This window comes from Dermacentor variabilis, chromosome 4 (assembly GCF_050947875.1).
Source record: "Dermacentor variabilis isolate Ectoservices chromosome 4, ASM5094787v1, whole genome shotgun sequence".
Lineage (NCBI taxonomy): Eukaryota > Metazoa > Arthropoda > Arachnida > Ixodida > Ixodidae > Dermacentor > Dermacentor variabilis.
This window is the reverse complement of record NC_134571.1, coordinates 18,759,648-18,782,219: the sequence shown is the minus strand read 5'-3', so window position 1 is coordinate 18,782,219 and position 22,572 is coordinate 18,759,648. Positions and strand designations below refer to the sequence as shown.

Here is a 22,572-nt window from a genome sequence, read left to right as displayed (position 1 = left end):
ATGAGGAGCAAATGCTTTGACTGCCTCTCACTCCAGTGCACCCCCAAAATTCGAAATAATGCGACCACTACTAAACATGTGGGAACACAGTGCATATGATGCCACACCATCTGGGCATGCCCATATTTTGCACACGTGGCAGATTACCTCTAAATCACACTGTGTTTTCTGCCCATGCACTTGCAGCATGCTGTGCTAGAATAGAAGACGTGTGCCAACCTGCGTCCCCCCCATTTCGCCCACTTTAAAATGGGCACGTGAGGCACAATAGGATATTGTTGCACTTGGACTCTAAACGAAACTTGGCACTCTCCGCTTTTGTGTTTTTGCGGCACATGATTTAGACCTGTGTTCGCAAGCAGCTGCTTGTAATTAAGGGGGGACGTGGCAATTAAAACTTCTTTCTTTATCGGAATAAATTGGTAAATTTTGGCATGCAGGTGTGATTTGTTATGCTGATATCGTAACTGAAATTAGTATTGTGCTACCTGTTATAGTTTTCGAGTTAAAACAATCGACAGCTCTAATGGTCATCCCCAAATTAATTACACATAAGTTCGCCGAGATTTTCACATCCACATGTTCACAAAGACCCATTCTGTGCAACAAAGCTTGCGTTTATTGTTTAAATGTTGAAATGCGCATAAAAATATTTTCTAAACTTTCCTATGCATATTGTCTTACTAACAACTTATTCAAACACCCATTATAAATTTTTCTATGAGGTGCAGTTATAAATGGACAGCTTTATTGCTCTCATCAATGTTTCAGGATCGAAGTGCAAAAGATGGAATGATTTTGTCATCGTTCGTTGTGAAGTGGCACTGGGATGAGTGTAAGCAACTACACAAAAAATGGAAGCTGAGAAAACGGAGCTGAAAGCTTCATTTGTTGTAAACATATAGATCTTTACTTTGGGCACCTAAAACTCGCCTGGGATGTAGTCCTTTGCCTATGAGGACACATTTTCTTTACATTTTGATGTAGTTTTTCGCTTTCTTGCAGCAGTTTCGTGCACCCTAGTTGCCTTTTTGATCATGATGCATCCATCCGTCGTGCAGAGGTAGATGACAGCGCATTGAAAACATCCGTTCTTGTCTCTAATTGCGCAACCTCTTAATAGTGAGAGCTGGAGCTGAAAGCAGCAGCAGAATATTTGACGCGAAAACTTCTGCTCCGTCATGACCACACGCGAACGCACCATCACCATCGCTCACGGACTCGCCTTCACCATAGTTCACGGTCCCGTCATCAGCAACGCATGCGAGCGTGCTTTCCTGGTCACCCATGCGTGCTGGTCATGCCTCGTCAACAGGCTCAACGGCATCCGCTTCTACGAGTAGTTTACTCCCTCTTTTCCACGCCTTTTGTGGTCGTCCATAAGCGTGGGCCATTCGGAAATTGATTCCTTTGGGGCTCATCACAGAAAATGTGCGTAAGCTGCCATAATCGTCTATCACGTTGATCAGAACGCACAGCTCGCTGCTGCACAAGTGCGCGCGCGAGCGGTTCGCCAGCAATTAAAAACTACAACAGCCCTGTGCCCCACATGACTACTGCAGCCAGTTGCAATGCCACATTTGCCTGTTTTCCACTTGTGTTTGCTGGGTTATTTTTCGGTGGAGAAATACGTAACTGGCTATCTTTACCTCCAATTTCTCCTCTTTACAGTGATACCAAGATCTGGCTATGGTGTTGGGCTGTTGAGCACGAGGTCACGGGATCGAATCCCGGCCACGGCGGCCAAATTTCGATGGGGGCGAAATGCGAAAACACCCGTGTGCTTAGATTTAGGTGCACGTTGAGGCACGTATAAGGCACGTTATCATGATGATGATGATGATGATAAAGAGCCCCAGGTGGTCGAAATTTCCGGAGTCCTCCACTACGGCGTGCCTCATAATCAGAAAGTGGTTTTGGCACGTAAAACCCCATAATTTTTTTTATACCAATATCGCAGCGCTGTGTCAACTGATAGCCGACCGCTACATGATGCGATGGGGCCTTCCGAAGCCTGATTTTTTTTTTTTGCAATTTTTCATGACGGCACTCTAGGAAAGTGCTGTTTTCTCTATTTCTACCGCATATTTTGTTATAATATTTCACGAAAGGTCTGTGGGTAGTGAAAAAATATAGATCAGAAAATTGAAATTTTGACAGTTTGACTACTTTAATTGCTGTGTCCCCCCTTAACTCTTTCCCTTCTGTCCACATTGGGCATCTCTGCTCCAGACCAAGGTTGATGCGGTCGTTAAGGCTCCTGCGCCTACAGATGCAGCCACGCTACGCTCTTTTTTAGGGCTAGTTGAATACTATGCCAAGTTTGTCCCACGACTGGCAGATGAGGTAGAGCCAATGCGCCGTCTACTAGGCAAAGACGTAACCTTCGACTGGGACAATGCCGCTAAAGAAAGTTTCACGAGGATAAAAAGACTCCTAACATCCCACAAGGTCCTACGAATGTTTGACCCGACGTTGCTCGTCATTGTCTCAATGGATGCATCTGCATACAGTCTGGGCACTGTCTTGCAACAAGTGGAGGGGTCCCACATGCAAACTGTGGCATTTGCAGTGCGAACATTAACAGAGACAGAACGAAAATACCCAGCGGGAGAGCGTGAAGTCCTGGCCCGTCTGTGGGCCTGTGAGAAGTGGCATGTTTATCTCTGTGGTTGGCTGTTCACCCTATTGACAGATCGCCAGGCTCTCGTCTCGGAGTACAGGACAGCGGCCCCTTCGTATCGCAAGGTGGACTGTATGACTCCTGTGCTACAACTTCAAAGTATAGTACCGCACCGGAGCCCCAACCAAGTAGCAGATGCCTTGTCCCGAATGCCTGTTCCAGAAACAGAGGGTGGCTTCCAAGTCGATGAAGAGGCTGTGTCTTCAGTTACATCGCCTGTACATGTGGAGGATCTTTGGGTTGCTACCGCTGAGGATGGCATACTATAGCAGGTCACGCAATACATTCAGTGATCATGGCAAACCCGGTAAACACTTCCTACAGAACTGACACCCTACCATGATGTACGGGAGGAGCTTTCTGTAGTGGATGGTCTTCTTTTGCGCACAGAACGTGTTGTGGTACCTGCCAAGCTGACTGCTACCTTCATCCATTTAGCCCACGATTCCCACCCGGGAATAGTCAAGACCAAGCAACGCATCAGGGGAAAGTACTGGTGGCCGTGTCTTGACAAGCAAGTGGAGACCGCCATCCGAAGTTGCACCGTTTGCCAAGCCTCATACAAGTGCGCAAAGAACTTACAGGCACCACTCTAGCCTGTCCCACTGCCTGACAGGCCCTGGGACAAAGTGTCAATAGAAATCATGGGGCCCTTTGAACGTGCACTAACTGACTGTCGGTTTGTCATTGTGGTGATGGACTACTTCTCCGGAAGGCCAGAGATTGCGTTCTGCAGTGACATCACTTCCTGCACGGTGATCAACTTCCTCCTTGGTGTCTTTGCACAGGAGGTTTACTCTACAGAACTAGTCTCGGATCATGGCCGACAGTTTACGTCAAGTGAATTCGAGTGTTTCCTAGAGGACAGGGGTATTAAACATTTCTTCTCTGCAGTTTACCACCCTCAAGCCAGTGATACGGTGGAAAGGTTAAACAGGGTCCTTAAATCATATATACAACTCTCTACTGGAGCAGCGACCCATCAAGGCCACCGTTACGGTATGCCTGGGTATTTACCGCGCCACCCCCCACAATGCCACTGGTCTGTCCCCAGCATTGTTGCTCCAGGGACGTCACATGAGGACATCGTTAGATGTCATCGGCCAGCCAACCGCAGACTTCGGCACCCACCCTGCCCGTGAACTGCGTAGACTTCGGTGCCATGTATACGATTATCAACAAAGAAACAACGCGCATTCAGACAAGTGAAGAGCAACCAGGGAGCCCAAATTCAAAGTGGGTGTCTACGTGCGTGTCAAACCTCTTCTACCTGGAATGAAAGGCACCCCCAGTTTTGGTTCTACACTAAAAATCCTGAAACGCGTAGGTTGTTGGTCATTCCACCTCGAGGACGGCCGGACGTGGAACGCCTCTCAATTGTCCTCTGTGCCTCACGAAGCTGTACAAGAAGCAACGGCGAGACAAGAATCCCTGCGGGGGATATGGACATAGACATGCTGGCAGGCAACGCCAGAACTTGGACACCGTCCTTAGGAACACAGAGCATTACATCCCAAAGAACACCGACGACTAATGACGCACAATCTCCAGAACCGCTGGTGTCACCAGTGCCTCCTTGCACGCCGAGCCCACCTACAGGGCCATGGAGCCCACTTGCTGGAGCTATGACCTCTGGACTCAGTGCTGATCGTGGTGGCAAATTGGGAAACCCTCATCAGCCAGTAGAGTCAGGGCTCCGCCGTTCTAATGGGAGCGAAGACGGCCAGCAAAGTTCAGAGGTTATGTGCAATGAACTTACTGATTGCAGTGACTTTATTAGGCAATTGCCACCAGTGACTTTACTATCAATTTGTTAGCGCAATTATTTAGTTGGCCACCACAAGCAGTTTCGGTTGTTTGGTTGTATGCATATAACCTGCGTTCTCTTGTTTAGCGAGGGCTAGATGTAGTGTCGTGCCTTTGGTACTACTGATGATACTGATGGTACTACTGACCTGAAGCGGGTCACATGCGACAGATGGCGCCACAGCGCTCTTGTAAGTAAGTTATGTTCACCGGAATAAAGGTTGTTATCGGCATGGAACCGGCAGTGGTGTAGCCTCCGTGTTGCTGGGCTAGCGACACGACAGCACGGTTATGGAGGGTTAGTATACCAGCTTTTCCCATTAGTTTGGAGGGGGAGTCAGATATGCAGTATTTGTTAAAAATAAAACTTACTGCTTTTCTTTGCATGCTCTCTAGTTTATTAAGTTGTTTGTGGATGGGAACGAAACGACGTTAGTGTATTTGGGTACTGGTCTTAAATGTGTTATAGGCAAGAAGCTTTCTTGGGTGGGGTGCTGAATGGAGGCGCCTTTTCAGGAAGAATAGCCGTTGTATTGCAGATGACGTTACATGATTTACGTGTGCCTCCCACCACAAGTCCTGTGATATGATTAGTTCAAGATACTTGTGTACTCTAACTGGGGTTAGTTGTGGGTTCCTGAGTGTGCAAGAAAAGTCTAAGAATGTTTTTCCTGGTTATTCTAAGTAAAGCTGATTTACCTATACTTAATGTCATTTGCACTCCATGCACCATTGCTGTACTGATTTTAGATCGTTTTTCAGGGTTAGGGGCTCATTCAGACAGTTAATTTCTTTATATACTATTCAATTGTCGACAAAAAGCCTAAGGTTAGTCTTAATAGGTGCCGGTAGATCATTAATAAAAATAAGAAATAAAATTGGAGCGATGACACTACCCTGAAGCACACCTGATGTAACTTTTGGGTTATTTCAGATTTTCGGTAATTAATTTCGACAAACAGTGTATGGTTTCTTAGGTAAGCACTGATCCAGTCATTAATTGGTCCTTTACGGAATATTAATTCATTTTTTATAGTTAGTTTTTTGTGGTATGCCCAAACAAATGCTTTGGAGAAGTCAAGTAGAATTAGATCTATCTGTTTTTGGGGTTCAATGGCTTGTGACACTTCGTGTATTAATTCGGTTAATGGAGTTACTGTAGAAAGTTCTTTGCAGAAACCATGCTGCAATGGTGATAGAAAGTGTTTTTCTTCGACATAGGGAGTAATGTGTTTAAGGATGATGTGCTCAAGCAACTTGCATATTGTGCTAGTTAGTGAAATAGGACGGAAATTAGAAGGGTCAGTTTTGTTACCTCCTTTGGGAATCTGGATTACCTTAGCCATTTTCCACTCGCTTGGGAGAGAACATGTTGTCATTGATTTGTTAAATATTAAAAATAAGTGTTTTGCCATCCATTCAGCATACCGCCTTAAGAATTCGTTTGGTATGTCATCAGGTCCAGCTTCCTTCTTGCAGTCTACTTTTAACAATAAAAATAAGGGTTCCTTCCTGATTTAGGGAGATGGTATCTATTACAGTGAAAGCTCGTTAAACCATAGTTGGCCGGAGCTCGGAAAAAGTATGTACTAAACGGTAGCACTGCTTAACCGAAATAGCATGAGATTGCCCACTTACCTGTCAAAAACGCCACTCAGAGAGAGTGTGATGAAAGGGGAAAAAACATGCAGTATTTATTCACTTCGCGTGACAACAGTGTTATTTTCGTTTGATGTCGCGGTGGCCTAGCAGCGACGACAGCGGCCTCAAACTTACTGAAGCTGTGAGCCAGCTTTTCAGCCAGCTTCAGTATTGATACGAAGTTTCTTGCTAAATGTCTTCAACCAATGCTGAATGAAAGAAAGAGACGTTATTTGTTTGTTTAGAGCAGGAACACTAGACGAGGAAAAAGAAATTTGGCACGCAACTCACTATCTTTTGAGAGCAAGGTCAGAGGAGACAGGCCGACTCAAGATATCCAGCTGCAGTGGTGTCGGATATGTGATGTAATGGAAATGAAACATACACCTGTGGTTCACATGTGACGAGAGCTATATGTAAAAATTGAAAACGAAGCCTTAGGTGGCTTGGAGTGAAGCCCACTTCCAGTTTTCTGCCTGGGGTTTTCCCCCATTGCTGAAAAAATTTCCGCAAAATATTTGTTATTTTTGTTGATTATGCTCATTCTTGATGTGCTTTGCCCATTTAGATAGAAAATAAAGATGTTTTTGTAGGTATTTATGTCTTGTCCTTAAAGGGTTAACGGAAGTCTACTGTGTTGCGATCTCTCGGACGTCACAGTAGTGTGTGGGCGTAATGTGGACACCACATTACGCCCACCGCCGCACTCTGTCCTGATTTGTCGTGGTCACATTTTAAGCATTAACAGCCAAAACTAAAATAATTGCGTATAGCCACTATTGTTAGCTGGCCTTAAACAACAGTGTGTGTTGCAGTTTAGTCTTTAGGTTGCTTGCGAATGTGCTGAATTAGATGAATATGTGCTGCATTAATTGGGAGGGCATATGCAATGTGTACATATTATTATGTGTTCCTTTTTCCTGTTGCAGGGCTGGAACGCCTGGTGGAACCACTTAAAACCACCTGTGGAAGCAAGATAAAGGCTAACTCAGTTAAGCAGGAATTTGAAAAGCAAGATGAGCTGAAGCGTGCAGCCATGCGAGCATTCACTGCTCTGCTAGCTATTCCAGATGCAGGTGAGACCTCCCTTTGATGACCCCTCCCCCCCCCCACCCCATGTTTTAATATTGATCTTTGTTGCCTCACCATACCTTTATTTTGAAAAACTGTTGTCATTGAAGCGCTGACCACACGGTACCTCATTTTTCCCCCCCGGGTGTCATTGATATTATCCTTACTCTCAGTATTTCAAGATGCAGAGTGGGGGAGGTATTAATCTGCAAAGGCACATCCACGGTAGCGGCAAACCTGCCATGGCAGTGAACCAGCCTTCAGAGCTGTACCATGCCTGCTGTGCAAGAGGTGTGCAAAGTAGACGGCAACTCGGCCAGTGCACTGCCCGCCACACAGCCGACAGACCAATCAACGATTGTTGAAGCTGCTTGCTGTCCTCTCCAGCGTGCCTCTGCCACCAGAGACACATTGACCACAGCTTCTATTGCAGGCAAAATAATTTCCGCTAGGTAAAGTGATGCGTAAATTGTACATTTTATAAAAAGCGAAGTCCATGGTCAAGCATTAAGCACCAACAAGAGTTCTGATACTTGTCAAGCTCAGCTGCAGTGAACGCCGACGGCGCATGCCTGGCTCCACTGTGCTCCGCAGTTCAACTGCCACCACCTCAAATATCAGCATATTTTCTTCTTTGTGTGAAATTATTGTGAAAAGTGACAACAGCAGTAAAAAAAAAAATGCGGCTTGTGAGCTTCAATGATTCATTCCAAAGTGCCATCAGCTTTAGCTTTGAAATTGGCCGTTAGCCATTCGGCCGCCCTCAAACGGATAACGGCATGCAGTGAGAGAGAGGGAGACAAAACTTTATTAAATGCCTTAGCTGAGGTCAAGGGATGCGAGTTGCCATGCTGCTGACATAGACGGGCCTAAATCAGTTTATTATTATTATTATTATTATTATTATTATTATTATTATTATTATTATTACATCATAGGTTAATTACAGCATATAAAACGTGCAGACGAGGGTCCAAAAGTACAAGACTGCAATGGGACTCTCGGTGAAGATTACACATAAATAATACATGGATTAGCAGCAGTGCAGACAGTAGAACAGATATATCATTTAAGAAATGACAGTAAGCATTAATAGAATATAAAACATACAAATGCATGAAAGCAAAAAACGAAAAAATTTAGAAGTACAATATATAAAAATGCAAATCTAGTACAACTAAACAAGCATGAACATCAAGAATTTAACATACAATCTTTTAATGAACTCTTGAATGAAATTAAGGGGGGACCCGGGTCTTTGGGACCGAAAATTGGCTCAAAATTCAAATTTTCAATTTTTAATTTCCGCATTCCTGACGGGTTTCCGCGCATGTCTCTGAAAGAGACCTAAAGATGTGAATCTGCAAGCATTGCCTCTATAACTCTATAACTACACGCTCTGCCAGCGCCATTTTGGTATCATTCGAAAGCGTTTCTGGCTTTCTTTATTCGTCGGTCAGCAACGTTGCGGTGCTGCAGTCACGAGAAAAACAACAGCAAAAGAAATTTGCCGGGCACGTTACTATTGGCCAGTTTGAGCATGTGACCAAGATCGCGAGTGATGATTGGTTCCAAGAACCACGAGCCCTCCAATGACGAAAACAGCTGCCATTTTGTCTTAGTCTCACGATTGCGACGCTGGATATGTTGGAGGTCCGACAATGCTTTGTTCCATGAAACGTTGGGGGCGGAAACGTGCAAGATGCAGTAAACTTCAGAAAGCGATTCTGTTGTCCCAGCCTGCACAGGATATCCAGCAGCTCACCGCTGAAGTCGTACTGCCGCCGAACATTGATGCCTACTGCTCTGCCAGATCGCGCATCTCCACAAGCCGGTTACATTCATGTAAGAATTGAAGACTGCTGTTGTAGCTGAAGAGGAAGTGGATAACGCATACCTGCCAACCCTCCCGATTCGCCCGGGAGACTCCTGATTTTTTACTGAACTTTCCGATTGTACGATCACTGTCTTATATCTCCCGAAAAGTTGTCTCTGTTCGCGCAATAATGGTTGTTGCGAAACCGGCACAGCAGAATCTGCAGCCACATCGTAATCGTCAGCGTCACCAACAACGGCTGCACTAGCGCCATCGGTATCATCGACTAAGCAGCCGACTACGGTGCCTAGTAAGCCAACCAAATCCAGAGCCAATGTAGTTCTTGCATTTCATGCAGGCCTTCCTCCATGGTGCATCTTGTTGCTGCTGCTTGTGTGTTTGATTAGTGTTGGCTAGGCCGTGTGTGTGTGGTGCACTGTGTCAAGTTAGAATCCTTGTGTGCTTGATGCCATGGTGCTATCAAAGCCTTAGAAAAGGTATTTGGAGAAGTTTTTGCGATCCAATACTTCTGAATTTCCGTGCTTTTTGACATCAAGAAAAGAAGAACCTTATGCATTTTGTACAACGTGTGGATGCAACGTCAGCATGCGGAGGCAAAGGCGACTTGAAACTGCACGTTTCCACGGCGCACCGCTGAGCAGCAAGACAACATAGGGAACTTTCTCCGGAACAACTGCGACAACGGTGTCATACTTGTGCAGTGCCTGTTTACGGGATTCCTCGTCAAACACAACCTACCCCTTAGTGTCAGCGACCACGTTGGGCCTCTTCTACGGAAAATGTTTCTGAAATGCGACAAGGCGAAGCATTATAGATGTGGACGCAACTCTGAAACGCAACTCTGAAGCATGCGGAGGTGGCCAACCTGAAATTTATTTCACAGGCATCGCTCTCAAGTCTTCATTTCTTTATTCAGAGTTTCCCTCAGCTGCTGCCCTGAGATTCCAATGAATCTGCTGAATACGCTTTAGATGCTCTCGAAGCTGAGTTTTCCACACTACAGGCATTGTCTGAAAGAGCACATTCTGAATGAAGAAAGGTGGGACGTGCAGTGGTCTATGGTTGGAAAAATGAAAAACACTGATGGAAAACATCTTTCACCGAGTTGCTAAGGTGATGCTCGATTTACTTGTGATACCGCATAGCAAGGCAGAGTGTGAGAGGATCTTCAGCACGGCGCAAAAGAATAGGACTGAATTTCGCTCATCAGTGTGCAACACAACCCTCTGACACCTGCTGCTAGTGAAGGGCCGTAAGTCTAGACTATGTTTTGAGCAAAGCTACTTTCACAAATTTTGGAAGTGAGCAAAGTCTGCTACTGCAAGGTCCCTGCAAAAGGACTCAGCGAACACTGCCTGAAAGTTTGAATGAACCTCACCCCCACCCCCCTTGTTAGCACGAATAAAAAGTCTCCCAATTTTTTATCTCGCCAGGCTGGCAGGTATCATAATGACAAGCTAAGCTCGACAAGATTGCATGCATCTACGACGGCCACAGAGCGAAAGGTTCGGCGTTTTGGAGATCCTACCGCCGATGGTGCAACAGCCTCGGTGGCGAAGCCAACTACTCTATAAACAATCTTCTCAGTATTTTCTTGTGCAATACTTGCGGTGGTTCTGCATAGCTGGTGAGGAGCTATCAGGATTACGGTCTTGCTACTAAACTGACTTTGGCTTGCGAGATCTGCATAGAAATTGCGTCGAGAAGGAGCTTGCGGGGAATTGAGGGCCTAGAAACATGTAATCCTTTTGGAGTAAACATACTTGCAGTGCGTGCTATGTTGTCGATCGGCAATGGCCAAACTGGGCCATGAATTATACCTAGTGCCTACTGATTGCTTTTGGTGCCGTTTTTTTTTTTTTTTCAAACTATCTTTCACTATATTGTGAAATGTGTTTTTGTTTTCTCAAAACCACAATTTCGATTGCCGTATTATTGGAGGTGCATTATCTATGCTTCTACTTGTGCTATGACTGAAATTCTTTTTTCTTCCAGAAATACAAAACTGTAAAAAGTGCAAATTTACGAAATAATGTTGCATCTATTGAAAAAAATGTTTTGTTTCTTTTTTTAGCAGTTAGATGTGTTTCTTACGCTGAAGTTTGCAGTTTTATTATTCTATATAAAATTGGGTTAGAGCACCATACTTGCTAATTTGCACTCTTTGTTAGTTCCACATCATTTTCGTATGTAAATATTTATTATGCTATATATTGTTTGGTAGATAGCTCACATTTAAGCAAATTATGCAATAAAGCTGTATTTCTTCAATTTCTGGAAAGTTATTTACTCTGCAAGAAAACTGGATGTAATTTAAAACTAGCACATTGAAATACATAAACTCAGCAACTTTCATCGAAATCGATCAAGAATTTAAAAAGTATTTAGGCCACCCCTTAAGCTTTGGACTCCAGAGACATGGCTAAATGATTTCATAATGTAATCGCACAGAGGGATGACATTGTTTTACCATAATTAGTAGAAACCTTAGGTAGCAAAAAGTTATTTTTAGCAGCGAACTTGGTAGAGTTGTTATTAACTAAAAGCACAGAATCGGTGAAATTGACAGAAAGTTGATGTGTTAATTGTTCATATTACAACAAAATTAGACTAAACCAAAACAAGTTATTAATAGGTAGTTAAAGGGCCCCTATACCACCCATTCGATGAAATTTAGTTGTGGTGTTGCAGTTGTGCATGAGTCTGCAATGAACACATAACCGCAATAATTTTTCGAAGCTGTTTCGTAATAGTGGAATTACACGCATCTGATGATCGAAATGCAGCCCTCGCTTGTTCTGCTCTTTCCTGCACTACTCCCCGTTTGTCGGCTGGTCTCCTTCTTGCTGAGTGTTTCTCCAAATGTCAGGTTACATACCGTCATCACCAACACACTTTCCAAAACACTGTTCACTTTTGGTTACCGCGATTCCACGCTTCTCAGCTATTTGCTGCTGCTGCCGTGTTGGCTCGTGCTCCTGTGAAACATGTCGCTATGGACCCTATGTCGTGCACACATCTAGAAAGACTCGGCCAATATAATGGATCCGTACTGTGACGCCGTGCCGAAGTACCTCCACTGGAGATGAACAGCCGCCGTTGTTGCCTTCCCCAGATCGTGGCGACGATATGGGTTGGTACGTTCTGCTGTTCGCCCACTGGCTGTTAGCCCATTCTGCACTAAAGGCATCATCGATGCAGATGCGCTTGCGGTCCATGTGTGGCGAGTACAAATGCCACAGAGAATGTTTGCTGCAGGAAGGTGACAGAAGTCGTTGCTATAAAAGAAACGATGACTGCAGGTAGCCGGTGTTGCATCGTTTCGTTTTTCCAGTAGGCGCTTTTGCAGCCAAGCACCACACGTGGATGCCTTCCAGCAATCGCAAAACACTGTTGGTCTCCGTTTGCACAGCTAATCAGACTGCTAAGCCCGTCTTTGTTGGAACACGAGATTTGGCACTTTCATTGCAGGCCGCAGCTACCTATTCGCAAGTCTGCACAAGCGAACAACATGACAAGGAAGAGCAAGGAGCACATGTACCTGCTAGCAGACTAACCGGAAGTTGTAGGTTCTTGTTCGACCAATCGACAGCGTCTGCTCGTGATGACATCACGAGCACTGGGGACACTGGAAAGGCCCGGAGGGGAGCATGGGATTGCTTTTGGTTTTGTGGTGCCCCTGCGGCACATAGCACTAGCGCGTTTGGCATCGTTGATCGTGACGGCATTCGGAACTCGATGCCCATGTTTACTTGAAATGTTAAAAAAAATATTGGAGATGGTTCAGGGGGAAATGGTTTAGAGACCCTTTAATATGTTGTTGCAGCAAAGAATAGCAGAGGCGCTGCCATCGCAATGACAGTAAAAAATCATCCGAATAGCTCGATTTTGTATATGCTAAAGGGATGAAAGGTGACACTGATAAGTATTTCCCCATGATACGATACCGTAACTGATATGAGCATGAATGAAAGTGACGTAAAGGCAAAGAAGAGTCTTATGAGAAAAATATGACTGTGCTTTAGGCAATGCACGAATGCCGAATGCTGCCATCTTTCTAATGTGAGCAATATGGTTAATGAAATTAAGGTTAGAATCAAGGTCAATGCCAAGGATACGCTATCACTGACGCTAATGAAATGTGAGTCGATTGTGATGCCTCTTAATAAGGTTAACTTACGTTGATGTGACTTAAAAACCAGAAATTTAGATTTATTTGGATTAATAAGTCAATAATTCTCTTGGCACCACTTGGACACTGTAGAAAGAACAGCATTTAATTTGGTAGGGACAATGTTAATATATGTATCAGCAAAGGAAATATAGTCATGTCATCGGCATATAAAATGCAGTGAGCCATATGTATACTGTCAGGAGGATCATTGATGTAAAGTAAAAGAAAGTAATAGACCAAGTAATGAGCCTTGAGGCACACCTTGGTTAATTATTTTAGTAGTGGAGAAAGAGCCTGAAATGTATACTGTGTGTTCAGTAGGTAACTTTTTAAGAGCTTGAGTGCTGGACTTGAAATACCGTATGCTTTGAATTTGCTAGGCAAGACGCGATGATTAATGGTGTCAAATGTGTTTGTGAAGTCAAAAAAAAAGAAAACTGAGTCGACTACACATCTTGATCAATAGAGTGTTTGAGATAGTCAGCTAGGGAGAACAGGGCAAAGTTAGTGGAACTTCTCGCTCGAAAACCATATTGGCATGGCTTCAGTAATTTGAATTCTTGCAGGTATTTGTTTAGGCAAATTATAAATTTTCGATAACTTTACTAAGGGAAGAAAGAATAGAGATGGGCCGGTAGTTGGAAACTGACAGTCTATCACCCTTTCTTTATATTGGAAGAACTTTAGCTACTTTTGGAGACTTATGGAAAATGCTCTCCTTGAACGCGATATTTATAATTAGAGAAAGTGGTTAATAAATGACCTCGACTACAAGCTTTTAGTGTAGTGATGAAATTTTATCTGTACCGGGGCTGTTCTCCAAGATTTTTTATTGCTGTAGACACATCAACAGGGGTCACGGAATAAAAAAGAGTGGTTAGAATGATGTAGGCTACAATGTGAAGTGCTATGTCATTTACTAGAAATTCCAAAAAAGTGCTCACTAAAAGCATTAGCAACACTGTCGGGGCTGTCATGTGTAATGCCATTATATATAACTTTCTGTAGGGATGAACCTTGTAGTGATCGACTTAAAAAAATTGTTCAAGAGCTGCCACTGTCTCTTGGAAGAAAAAGGCACTAGAAAGACGAGGACGAAAAGAACGTGTACAACGAACAAGCGCTGTCCGTCATACATGTTCTTTTCGTCCTCGTCTTTCTAGTGCCTTTTTTTTTCTTCAAGTATGTTACACAACTCACCCACATCAAGCTTCTGCTGTTCTATAAACTGTTCGAATCATTATATAATAGATTTTGTAATATTTTCTTCTTAGCACTTCTTTAGCAGACATAAAAGACTGTTGGAATACTTGTGATAGTGCAAAGCTAAAGCAGCCTTAAATGGTTGCCTTTTAAGTTTTCTCTAAAAGTTATTTTTCTTCCTCATACTTTTTAGAAATCCCTCCAGTAACCATGGATTCGGGTACATTTGTATCTCAGTTTACATCTTATTGAGGTTCTAGACTGATCCATGGCTTTGAGTAAAAGTGAAGAAAACTTGAAGGCCTCATCTGCATCACATACGATGTAACGCTTGACCAATCAGTTGTATTTATGGAATTAAAGAACGATTGCTGGTCAGATACGCAAGTAACATGAGTAAGTGTTCTAAAGAGCGTCACCATGTTGAATGCAAGAAATATGGGATAATGATCGGTAATGTTCACATCAATTACACCAGCATAGGGAGAAGGCGACATATACAAAGCGCATGATCCAGCAATGAAACGCCACAAAAAAGAGGACATCTAGTGGGAGATTGAGATGAGTGATTCAAAACCATAGCTTCTGGAACAATCAGAATATATTGTGTACACGGTATTTGCAGTATTAAAGGGACACTAAAGCTTACCAGAAAGTCATGTTAAAGTGGTAGAGCAATGTTCTAGAACGTCTAAGGCGTCACTATAATGTCGAACAGAGCTTTAGTAACCGAGAAATTGAGAGAAATTGAGAAATTGAGGTATATGCACGGCACGATTGGAGACCCCCCAGCGACATTCCGGTACTAGCTCGATGACGAAAGCACTCCTCATAATTTGTGTTACTAATACTCAACTACTCGTATTAAAAATATCATTTCATTCGATTATAAAACGGAAGAAAATGCAACTTGTCTACGTCTATTCGATTCTAAGAAAAAATAACATTTTGACGTTACCCTTCAGTAGTATGGGTGGTCGAAAGGTTTCGTTTTCGCTCGACTCTGCGCCACGCACGCTTTGGAGTTTCAGTAGTTTCGTTATCGCGTCGTGCTGTGCAGGTTCTGCTGGCTCGCGAAACTTTCATTTCGAACAAGCAGTGAGAATGCCACGTCCTTGTGATGTCGTGGGAAGCCCTCGTTGCTTTCCCGCTCCGGAGAGCTGGTGTCGAGGCCGCCGTCGTAGTACGCAACGACGCCGGCAGTGCGAGCCCTCAGCAGCAGGTCGCGCTCGTCAGTGCTCAAATCGCTGAAGTTGAGCCCGGCATCGCGAGCCAATCTGTCGTTGTCAGGGTCCATTGCGACGAGCGGCGAAGTTTGCGTCATAGAATAAAGTACCAGCTTATGGTCACGCGTTTATCCTTCCGCTAGCCACTATACTCCCGCTTTCGCTCTGCTGTCGGCTCTGTCTTGGCTCTGTTTCTGGCCGCGCATTTGCGTTTTGTGCAGAAAAGCTGTAGCGCCGTCTGTGGACGCCGTTCTACTCACCGATGGCGCAACGTCACTATGAGACCATGATTTCAGTACTCCTCGATCGGAGGGCGGGCGATTTGAACTGCGCTAGAGGTACGCGGACGCTTCAGAACGCATTTTCTCTTAAAATAAGTCTCTCCGTGGCTTGAAACAAGCGTTTCGAGGTTTCTGGGATGGTATTTCAACAGTCTACGTTCACTTAATAGTACCCTTTAGTGTCCCTTTAAGCAAGTTAATATGGATGTCTCCAACTAAGAGAACATGGTTGCTTTCAGACGAAAACTTATGCAAAATGGTGTCCAGACCTGAAATGAAATTTCCCACGTTCGAGGAAGGAGAGTGGTAAATGAACCCCAGAATCTAATTAAATCAATACGGATTCACATTGACATCTAAAGAAAGATCTTGTCAGCAGGTGTAGGGTAGATCTGAGGCGATAAAGATTGCTGAGCTACCATAACTACCTGATGAACGATGGCAGTACTCAGCTTCATGCGATGACAGGTGATGGGGGTGAGATGCGAAAACACCTGTGTACTTACATTTAGGTGCACGTTAAAGAACCTCAGGTAGTCCACATTTCCAGAGTCCCTCACTATGGCGTGTCTCATAATGAGATTGTGGTTTTGGCACAAGAAACCCCATAATTTTTTTTTACGATGACAGGGCTAAAAGGTTCCCATTGTATGTGTAGAACCAAGGGCTGTATAACGCAAAACTGTTCCAATATGTTTTTATTCCAATCTCCTGACGTCAAATTTGCATAACTGCCGACGCAAGCACCGGGTAGTCACTTGCAGGGTTGTCTGAACAGACAATCAAACGCTCTCCTCGTTCATAGGAGGTCACTTTTGTTTGCTTGAAAAACAAATAACATTGCCTGCACTGAGCGGCTTGTCTTATTTAATTGGCTCACAAGAGGCGAGGAGCATGCTCAAGTGGAGAGGGATTCGATGTGGCCGAGCCACTGCACTGCATATCGATAACCGGATGAAGAGGGTGGTGCCGGCGTCTGCGATTGGTCTGCTTTCTCTTACTTAGCTTGTGGTGGCTCATCAACAATCACGGCGGCATGCAATGGAAACTTAAGAATGACGCTAAAACGGTTCCTGAGCAAAAAAGAGTTGGCAGAGCGAGGTCGTCAACATGCAGTAAGTTCTCAAAAAAGTTACACGGCCGCGCAAAAAGTTTTATCACACACAAATAAACCCATGCTCTCCGGCAGAGGCGAATAGCCAGTGCCAGAGCGATCAGCGGCAGCCATCTTTTATTCCTTTCAGAACGGGGCAGCCTGCGGCTATTCAGAAGAAAATTCAGTTTTGTTCGGGATGTTAATGCATCTTTAATGCGCACGCGTCACTTTGACGCGGTGAGTTGTTGCAGTTTTGTGACGTACGAGAGGCAGGTGAAGTGGGTGCAGCCCGAAAGCTTTTGACCAATAGCCGAGGCCTAATGGCGAAAAGGCGTCGAATCAGAAATAACAATTTTTCTTCTGTTCGGTCAAATTATGCATAATCAGTGTGCACACGCCATATCAGATGGGGAGCTATCGCGGTTTTCGTGACGTCGCGTGACAGACAGGTGAAGTGGGGGTGGTCCAAAAAAGTTTTTGACCAATTGCGGTGGGCGGATTGCAGAATTGGAATAGTTTTATGTTATAGCACCCCAAGTTTCAGATACGCAAATGATTGAGAAGGAATGAGCAAGTGAACTTATAAAGTTATTGATATTATCTAAATTTTTGCAGAGGCTTCGTGCGTTAAAATTAGCAAGCGAACAATTACTTTCAGCTAGTATGTGCTTGACCTATTCAGGAGATAGACAGGCCATGATAAAAGGATGGAAGTGAAAAAAGTGTTCAGAACAAGAATGGACAAAAGAACCCAGTGACTAAGTAAAGATACTTAGGTCACTTTCTTTGGTAATGTGATATACCCTGCTATCACTGGACTTGCGGGCCTTGATATTGCAATTCACAGAAATTGCCATTTGTGCACTTTTTTTTCAGCGTAAGGACCTTGGCTAACAATCTTTTGTTCTCTGGAGACAAGTGATCATTCACATAAATTGCCCTATCAGAGCTACCAGAAAAGCCAACATCAGAAGTGCTCGGATGGGCCTTATGTGCTTTACAGACAGTCTTTTTTCTTGTCCCGGCAACAAAACCTCGCGACAATATTCTATTCATCTGATTTAGTTGAGTTGCGATGAATTGTATCAGTTGCTGGGCATGACAGGACATTGAATAGCTTCACCCATCCGCTTCACAATGGCCGCACAGCCCTCTCCCTGAGTGACTGGTACACCCTTAAATTACCATTATTTAGCCATGAATGCTGCTCAAGTTCTGAAACTCTTCTGGTTAGAGCCTCATTTTGCACAACCAGTTCTTTGTTAGCTAGTGTCAATTCATTCTGTTTCACCTTGGTAGAGTCAAAACTGTCGTACAGAAATCGCACACTCTCACCTGGGGATGTATGTTCCCTGAGGCCTTCCTGAGCGAACTTTTCTTTAATTTTAGCTGTTAAATCATTAGAGAGAGTGTCAAGACTAGAGCAAAGAAGCGACTCAAGAAATTAAATTTTTTTCGCCAGCGCTACATTGGACGGCACGGTCAGCAAAGGTCGCAAATACACACACACACACAAAAAGAAACACGTACTAGGAGGCAGCCGTTACAGCATGAAGGAATACACAATCGTTTGTAGAAAACAAAAGACGCCAACCTGCAGAGCAAGTAGGAAGCAATCAAAACAGGCTCTAGTTGCCACAACTGCTGCCTCAAAAATGTCCTAAAAAATGTCCGCTGCTTCAAGTGTCCACTAATTTGACTGTTCATTGCAGTGCCTGCTGAGTAGACAGAGCTAAATAGGGCACCCTGGCACAATGCACCTGCAACAACGGTGTGCTGTGTTACTGTGCGTAGCATGAGCACACTTGTTTCCAACAAATGTTCTCGTTAGATTGCTTGCATGGTTAAGTGTCAACGACATGGCAGACGTCCTGGTTCACTGGAGAGGACCGTAATTTATGGCGTGTTTTTGAATTGAGCTCAGCAAGAACAATGATATCCTTAAGAAGGCAGTATAAAAGTTTCATCAAAGAAAAAGCTAAAATACCATGTTAATCAAACAATGCTATTCACTGTGCTGAATCATCAAAACCAAGAGCCTAACGTTGGCTGTGACCCTCAGGGTAGTGATAATGTCTGATCTCTCTTTCTCTCTCTCTCAAGAAAAAAAGGTCCCATAAAGTGCATGCTGACTTGTGTATAACGTTCTCATTGCATGTAAAGAGAAGATATAGATATGGCGAGGATGTTGATATTATAGGGCAAACAGTCTGGGCAAACATCATTAAGAGCCAGTACAGTTACAAACATAGAAAAACACATAATATTGGCCAGGTGTAGGGCGAAGTAATAGTGAAGCACACATAAATTTTGTCTGCAGTTATGTTCAGACCGGGTATACCACCCGCAAGACATATATCCTTCCACTGCAAACACAATTTGTTATCCTTCAGCATCTCTTAGAAAGCTAGCCTTGCCTTTGCTAGTTATTCGCAACTGCACATATTTTAAGCATGAAAGAAAAGCCTTGACTTCATTCTTTTCATATGTGACATTGAAGACTGCAAGAAGGGGCAGTAAAATTGGAAATTCATGGCAGACTCTATATGATGTCGACGGCTCTACAACCATTGAAATGTCCATCAATAAAAAAAAAAAAGACATCAAGCGTTTAGCACAATGAAATTATCCACACCACAACATCGCTCAGTGTGTGCCCACAAGACCTCAAAAACAAAATAAAGCATGCTGACATGAATAAAGGAACAGTGAGTAGCAATAATAATTTCTAGCATGGTCTTGTATTTCTTTTAATGTTACTGAATGGGCGGAGATGATTGGCACCTACCCTACTGGCTTCAAGCTCTATCCACTAAGTATGCGCTGAAATGGACAGTTTCATTTACGGTGGCCGTCCACTTCCGCATGCTGCTACAGATGGTACTAGTTACTGTCCTACCGACGAAGACATAATCATCATCATTAACATATCGTAGTGGATCATTATAATACGGCATAGAACCAGCATTGTCCACTGTATTGGCTGTGCTGAGACGCTGCATAGCTGCATCATACTTTCTGGCACGTTAAGAGGACATCACTGCAAGAAGTGTGCGTGTGGGTTTTGAATGCGTGATGTGTGGTTTCGTTCAAGACTCTTCAAGAGCTTCAAGGGGACAGGAATCTCGGGCAGTAATGGACGGCATAGAGGACAACCAGCTTCCAGAAAACGCCGGTAAAGCAAGCTCGTCAAACTATAGGGCAGTGGAAGCGACGACGACTGAATGAAAGTGTTCATAGGCAGTCTGAGTGCAGTTTGAGGCTTCAGTGAGTAGCCATAAGCTCATGTAAGGCCTGCGCCATGCAAGAAATGTTATAAGGAAGTGTGGACCTTATGTGGTTAAATGCGGTATCTCGGCAATGTAATGTCTGGTCAGTATTTGTGTCACTATAGAATATGTCGCATTTACACTTTGCAGGATCACTGTGTAGTGCTGGTGCTGTTTGAGCTCTTGCATTGTGAGCTTGCTCTTATTGCTGCCGCTTCTGTTTGCATTCCAGACAAAAACCCGCTGCTGAATGAGTTCCTTTCCCACATCAAGTCTACACCAGATCTGCAGGCACTATATGAAAGCATACAGAAGGACACCAGTGCAAATGTCACGGACTCTGCAAATGTGATGGACATCAGCTGAAAAGCCCAAGTGGCATCCGGGACTGCTGGTGCAGCGCACTCATGCCATCGACCTTGTTCTTAGTGCGCACGCCTGAGCTGTGCACTCTGGATGAGTAAGGCAGCTGGCATGCGGGCGTGTGTGTACCAGGTGTCATGGCTTTGTGTTGCCAAAAGTATAGTGGAGAAGGCAAGGGAGCCAAGTTGTTGCCTTGTTGACTGTTGTGAAGACTGAAGGAAAAGTGTGACCCCCCCCCCCCCCGCCAGTTTACACATGACCCTGGACAGCCTCTGTTTACACTTTTTTTTTAATACATGCGTAATAGGGCTGCTGGTGTGAATCATACCATTTGTCTCATCCTGAATGTGTTTGTGTTTCTTCAAAACAACACCAACAAAAAAGAAAAGCTGCTCACAAGTGGTGCAAGAAAGGCGGCATAAATTTACAACTGGAGTACTAGTTATTTTGCATGTTTCAAAATATATATAATTAATCTTGAATATATTAAACTCAAAGGAGATTGCAAAATTTTTCACTATATTGATAATTCAAAATATACCTGCTAAAGCTTATCTGAAAACTGTGCATATCTAACTCATGCACAAATTGACCGATTTCTTTCTACAACGTTATGCATTTGAATATGCTCAAAAGGTTAAACATCCTGCAGTGTAGAAGGTTTTTAAACTTAGCGTACTAATATAAAGATTTAGATTGCTTTATCTCTGAAATTCTGGATTTGCAACTCGTTGCACCAGTGAGGAAGTGAGCTGCATTGCTAGAGGGGCATCAACTAAAAAGCAATAGTTACATTTAAGACTGCTAGCTCCAGGGTTTTTTTTTATGGCATTTGCCACTGGGTGAACAGGGGCATAAAAAACTGCTAGAAAAATGCGTTCACGCAGATGACTGCTTTATGCGTGTGTGCAGCGAATAATGTGGTACGGACTTCACATTAAGTTGCAGAGGCACACTGTTGTGCTTGATAAGATTGCAGAGATCCGCATTGTTACCATGACCTTAAATCTAGGTGTAAAGCGCTTGTGGTTGAAATTAATTGTAGCCCTCTGTTGTGCTGTGCTGCATAACAAACCTCGAGAGTACTTTTGTGATATTAAACCTTGGCATTTGTCTATTACCACTGCTTGTATTTAAAAGTAAGTACAGTAAGGTCCTCATCACAAATACTTCTCTCTTTTTTTGCCAGAAGCAATTTTTGTTAGTGTTAAATATGAAGTGGCCTTCCACATGTTAGTGCGAGAGAAGCCCTTCACCATACTGACAACACATTTTAGTAAAGAAAACCACTGGCGAGCATCGCGATCAGCCATGGTCAATAATGTTCTGTGCAAGATGCTTCATAATGGTGCGGTTATTGCCGTTCCAATAAAATTAGTTGTGAACATACGATACCTACGCTAATTGTAATAAGAGCTCCTTATTACCCTTCTGCAGTCACTGCAATTGTACTGTGGAGCAGAGCCATACAAGGCTGAAACGAATAGCTCCATGGGTGCTGTTCTGGACACACGAATTCTGCCTTATTTAGAATTTGGCATCTTGTCTGTGCTAATTCGCTTGAGGTGCCAGAATTGCGGAATTTGACTAGTGTCTAAAGTAACACCCCTGAACCTGACCACAGTACGAACAAAGGCAACCTGCGACAATCTTGCAACTATGTGCACTACAAGAGCGTGATGCACTTGTACTCGCGACTACTACCACTTAGGGGGGACGCGGCTTTCGCATCGCGAAAAATTGCCAAAGAATCGATTTTTTTGAAAATCACATTTTCAGTTTCTATAACCCTTTTTCTATCTGATACACAAATATCACCACTGTAAAACACTCAGAAGTGCTCTAAAAAAAATTCGTTTTATTAGCCAAAGTGGCGAAAGATCTCGCGGAAATCAAGAAAGAACAGCGTTTTTCAAGTCACA

At 43.8% G+C, this 22,572-nt stretch overlaps 1 protein-coding gene across 1 annotated transcript in view; it reads left to right on the top strand.

The window, feature by feature from the left end:
- The window catches only part of Cand1 (Cullin-associated and neddylation-dissociated 1), a 100,432-nt gene extending 79,441 nt beyond the window's left edge, over positions 1–20,991 (top strand). The window contains exons 28-29 of the mRNA XM_075688251.1: positions 7,060–7,206; positions 20,520–20,991. Of these exons, the coding sequence (XP_075544366.1) occupies positions 7,060–7,206; positions 20,520–20,653 (281 nt within the window). The 3' untranslated portion in view covers positions 20,654–20,991. The remainder of the gene's footprint in view (positions 1–7,059; positions 7,207–20,519) is intronic.
- The last annotated feature ends 1,581 nt before the right edge of the window (positions 20,992–22,572 follow it).